At 53.9% G+C, this 5,550-nt stretch overlaps 1 protein-coding gene across 1 annotated transcript; it reads left to right on the forward strand.

The window, feature by feature from the left end:
- Window positions 1-258: 258 nt before the first annotated feature.
- On the forward strand, window positions 259-5,412 carry LOC308235714 (sialic acid-binding Ig-like lectin 5). The gene is made up of 9 exons (XM_080644758.1): window positions 259-331; window positions 412-798; window positions 1,027-1,293; window positions 1,527-1,574; window positions 1,828-2,082; window positions 2,215-2,499; window positions 2,712-2,811; window positions 4,227-4,308; window positions 4,832-5,412. Exons 1-9 carry the CDS (start codon window positions 292-294, stop codon window positions 5,024-5,026), a joined length of 1,659 nt encoding a protein of 552 aa, XP_080500884.1. The 5' UTR covers window positions 259-291; the 3' UTR covers window positions 5,027-5,412.
- Window positions 5,413-5,550: the final 138 nt, after the last annotated feature.

The raw sequence follows: 5,550 nt of genomic DNA on the forward strand, positions 1-5,550 counted from the left end.
CATCTGCAAGGTGATTACTTTCAGATTCACATCTGGACACGCCTCTCAACCTCTGGCGGCCTCAGCATATCCACCGGCAGGGTTGGGTGGAAGGGGAGGGAGACAGCATGATTTCTCAGCCAGCCACCACCTCACCTCCCACGTCCTGTGGAGGCCAAGTTCCTCTTCCAGCTTGGTCAGAGTCTCTCCCCCGGGGCTTCCTGTTGGGGTGTCCTAGGCCCCACCCAAGGGCTGGGCACTTCCCTCCCTGACACAGAGACCTGGATCCGCTCTGCCCTGCCAGAGGCAGACATGGTGGCCCTGCTGCTGCTGCTGCCCTTGCTGTGGGGAGGTAAGTGGGCTGAGAGAGGTGGGCTTGGCAAGTGGGGGATTAGCAGGGGCTGGCGCTGAGCCTCTGTCCCCTGATCCCAGGGTCCCTGCAGCAGCAGCCAGGCTACCAGTATGAGCTCCGAGTGCAGGAATCAGTGACAGTGCATGAGGGTCTGTGTGTCCACGTGCCCTGCTCCTTCTCCTACCCGTGGAGTTCGTGGTATTCCTCTAGCAAACTCTACACCTACTGGTACCGGCACGGGGACAGACCAGACTATGATGCTCCTGTGGCCTCAAACAACCCAGGTAAATGGGTGAAGAGTGAGACCCAAGGCCGATTCCTCTTTGAGAACTCTAGGACCAACAGCTGTTCCCTGAGCATCATAGATGCCAGGAAGAGTGACACAGGACACTACTTCTTCCGAATGGAGACAGGATACTCTGTGAAATATAATTACAGAGAGAAGATGCTGGATTTGCAGGTGACAGGTAAGGCAGGGGCCCAGGAGAGGACCCAGGGACATGGAACCCTGTCTTAGAGCAGGAACAGGACACTGGGACACTCCCTGATCCAGGCCTTGGGCCTTGGGTGGTAGGAAGATCACAGGGCCTGGGGAGCTCTGGGGCCCTGAGGCACGCATCCCACTCAGGATCACACTTTGGGTCCCTGTCCCCTGAGGCCCAGGCACCTCCCTCTCTCCTCTTCCTCCCTGACAGACAAACCCCACATCCACATTCCGGAGCTGGTGGAGTCCGGCCGCCCCACACAGCTGACCTGCAGCCTGCCAGGTGCCTGCACAGGGGGACGTTTCACCTTCTCCTGGGCGGGAGCCGCTGTGGACTCGCTGAACTCCCAGACCCGCGGCTCCTCGGTGCTCACCTTCACCCCGAGGCCCCGGGACCATGGCACCAACCTCACCTGTCAGGTCAAAGTCCAATGGCCTCAGCTGACCACACAGAGAACCATCCGGCTCGATGTCTCCTGTGAGTGTTTGAGGGATGGCTGGGTCCCTAGAGATAGTGGGACTGGTGTCCATGCATTTGTGTATGTGTGTGTGTACAGGAGGCTGAGCTAACCTGAGAACACTTGTGCATGGATCTGCATGTAGGTGAGGAGTGGGCCATAAAGAGAGAACCCCACTTTACTGGTTCCCACCACCCCTCCTTAGGATTGGGGTGACTTCCATCTGAAGTGGGGCCCTGTCTTTCTATCCCAGATGCTCCTCAGAACCTCACCATAGGCGTCTCCTTCAGAAATGCCACAGGTAGGAAAGAACCTCTCCTCTCTGGGCTGGGACCTGCCCCTCGGGCCCCTGGTGGGGCAGAGGGGTAATCGGAGTTTGAATGAGATGAGACATGGGAAGGGCAAGGATGAAAGTCATCACCCCAGTCCCGCACCTCTGGGTGCCTGATCTTTGTTCTATCTCTCTCTCTCCCTCCCTCCCTCCCTCTACCCCACCCTCCATCCCTCCCTCTCTCACTTCATCCCTCCCTCCCCCCCCACTTCTTTCTCCAAAGCCCTCAAGATTCTGCAAACCACATCCCTTCCCATTCTGGAGGGAGAGGCCCTGAGGTTGATCTGTGTGGCTGACAGCAACCCCCCTGCTGAGCTGAGCTGGTTTTGGGGGTCCCCAGGCCTGAAAGCCACCCCCGTCTCCAGCACCGCGATCCTGGAGCTGTCTCGCGTGGGGCCTGCACAGGAAGGGGAGTTCACCTGCCAAGCTCGGCACCCGCTGGGCTCCCAAAGTGTCTCTCTCAGCCTCTCCGTGGTCTGTGAGTGGGTAGTGGGTTGAGACGGGGGTGGGGGTGGGGGTAGAGGCAGGAGGGGTCCGCACCGGGGAGTGGGTCACCTGGGTGCCTGGAGATGTTAGAGGCACCGCTGACCCTTCTCCTCGCTCCCCACAGACCCCCCGCAGCTGCTGGGACCCTCTTGCTCCTGGGAGGACCAGAGTCTGAACTGCAGCTGCTCCTCCAGGGCCCAACCGGCCCCCTCCCTGCGCTGGCGGCTGGGGGCGGGGCTGCTGGAGGGGAACCATGGCAACGCCTCCCACGTAGTCACCTCCCACTCAGTGGGGCCCTGGACCAACAGCTCCCTGAGGCTCAATGAGGGCCTCAGCCCTGACCTCAGACTCAGCTGCGAGGCCCGGAATGTGCACGGGGCCCAGAGCGCCTCGGTCCTGCTGCTGCCAGGTCAGGGCCTGCTGGGGACAGAGGCCACGGAGAAAGGAGTGGGTCAGAGAGAAGGTGGAGCTGGGGGAGGGGGACTGCGCAGGGACAGGGGTGATTGCTAGGACCTGGCCTGCATCTCCTGCCTGAGCAGAACCTACAGCGGGTTCTGCAAGGAGGTGGGAAGAGGAGAGACTGAGTCCTGGGAGGGTGTCTCACGCCCCTCTCCTCTGCAGGGAAGGCGGTGCCCCAGGCGGGAGTGGTTCCTGCGGCTGTTGCAGGTGCTGGTGCCATGGCCCTGCTGTGCCTCTGTTTGTGTCTCATCTCCTTCTGCATGTAAGCCTCTGTGGCAGGGAGGTGCAGAGCTGAGTACATCCAGAGGGGACTTTTTTGGGGGGGAGGGCCCGAGGGGGTAGCAGCTTTATTGAGGTAAAATTCCCATATATTTAAAGTGTACAATTCAATGGCTTTTCGTTCAGTCACACAGCTGTGCACCCATCACCACAGTCAATTTTAAAACGTTTCATTTGCTTGAAATGAAAAACACACACACACACACACACACACACACACACACACACAAAAAAAAAAAAAACAAGCAAAAGAAACCCACATCCCCTAACTGTTAGTTTGTTTCCATCCTCTCCCAGCCCTAGGCAGCCACTAACCTGTTTCCTGTCCATTCTGGACATTTCATATAAATGGAGTCATACAACACATGGTCCTTTGTGACTGACTTCTTTCACTTAGCACGATATTTCCTTTTATTATTATAGTAATTATTTTGTTTGTTAATCCTCATCCAACATTATTTTTCCATTGATTTTTAGAGAGAGTAGAAGGAAGGGAGGGAGAGAGAGAGAGAGAGAGAGAGAGAGAGAGAGTCAGACATAGAGAGAGAGCTGGACAGAGAGAGAAACATTGATGTCAGAGAGACACATTCATAGGTTCCCTCCCTACAAGCCCTGACCAGAGATGGGGATCGAACCTGCAACCGAGGTCCACGTCCTTGACCAAGAATTGAACCTGTGAACTTCAGTGTGCAGGCTGACGCTCTAACCACTGAGCCACTGGCCAGGGCCATGACATTTTCAAGGTTCATGTGTCAGCACTGTCTTGCTTTTTATTTACAAACTAGAGGCCCAATGCACGAAGATTCGTGCAAGAATGGGTCTTCCTTCCCCTGGCTGCTGGCACCGCCTTCACTTCTGCCCGGAGCTGCCTTTCCACCTTCCCACGCTGCCCAGAGGTCCAGAGTGGCTGGGGCAGTGCGGGAAGCAGGCCTGCCCATCCCGGCCACTCTGCGCCTGCGTATGCAAATTAACCTGCCATCTTTGTTGGGTTAATTTGCATACCCACTCCTGATTGGCTGGTGGGCGTCTCAAAGGTACGGTCAATTTGCATCTTTCTCTTTTATTAGTGTAGATAATATTTCATGGTATGGGTGGGGCACATTTTAATTGTCTGTTCATTCATGGATGGACATTTGGGTTGTTTCTACTTTTTGGCTACCATGAATTACACTGATGATGGCTCATGCACAAGTCTCTGCATGTGAGAGGGGTCTTGGTGATGAACATTTTGTCTTGGCCAAGCCCCTGGATAATTCAGGGGGATGAGGTCCTCACCTGCATGTCAGGAGTGTCTCTGAGTCTGGCCTCAGGGTTTAGATGCCTCTGCTGTCCATCAGGGAGTGGGGGCAGGTGCCCACCTGTGCCTGAGCCATTCTGACTGCTGACTTCTTCCCTCAGAGTGAAAGCCTGCAGGAGGCAAGCAGCTGGGAGACCAAAGGTCACGAATGATGAAGACCTGGTCATGGGCACAGTCACCTGGGTGAGTGATGTGGGTGTCTTCTCATGCCGTGTAAGGGGGCCTGGGCATGCCCATTCAAGGAGTCCACACTGAGCTCCTCTGTGGTCAGCTGGACAGGAAGCTGGGAGTTGACTTCTTCCCTTCATTTCCCGGAACCCATGGTCAGCCTCCAGCCCCAGCCACACTGACCACTGAGCCCACCTCACCTCTCTGATAGGCCCAGGCTGCCAGAACCATCTCCCCAAAACTATTATTTTCTACCCATTGTGGGCATGTTCCTTCACCTCTCCTCACCTCAGTTTCTCCATCTGGAAATGGGGATAATGAGTGTCATTCATGCTGGGTTTCTGTGAGGATGAAACATGACTAGTAGGCCTTCAGTATCATATTACACAATGTTAAATGCATGCGGGAATAGTTGAGTTCCTAAGATGTGTGTGTGTGGAATAAGAGGAAGAATGAAAACTGTTCCATCAGCCCAACTTCCCCTTGGGACCATGTCTGCCTTATTCCTCTCTGACTCCCTTCTCACCCCTTCACTCAGGGTTCCAAGGAAAAGCTAGGGCCAGACAGGCCTCCAGACCAAGCGCCCCCTGCCAAGGATGCCCCTCCCTCCGAGGAGCAACAAGAGCTCTACTACGCCAACCTCAGCTTTTGTGAGATGAAGACACGGGGGCCTCGGGACCCGGAGGCCACCAGCAGCCCTGAGTACTCAGAGATCAAGCGTGCAGGCAAATGAGGACTCGCTCTGAGCAGTTTAACTGACTTTTCAGGAGCAACCATAGAAAGCGGAAGAAAGCAGATACTATCTTTAAATGTCACTTTGTAATTTATACTCAGCAGAGAGAATGCAAAAACGAGGAAGTTATGCAGATGTTTTGGAACAAATAAATGGGGAAATTATTGCCTGTAGAATAAAAATATAGATTTAAATTCCCGACAGTAATAACAGCTAAGCCCAAAGTAGCTGTGGTGGGGTAAATGGATTTTTACATTTCCTAAGATGTACATATTACCTAGGAGGAGAGAGAAGTGTTCATTGACTAAAACTTTGGTAAGTTAATTATGATATCGTAATTTTTATGGTAGTGACTGTACATAATTAAATAAGAATGTATAAGTTACAAACTAGAAGTAGTTTAATATATATATATATATATATATATATGTGTGTGTGTGTGTGTGTGTGTGTGTGTGTGTGTGTATATGATTTATTTCAGAGAGGGAGGGAGAGGGAGAGAGAGACAGAAACATCAATGATTA

Source organism: Plecotus auritus (genome assembly GCF_963455305.1).
Source record: "Plecotus auritus genome assembly, chromosome: 10".
NCBI lineage: Eukaryota > Metazoa > Chordata > Mammalia > Chiroptera > Vespertilionidae > Plecotus > Plecotus auritus.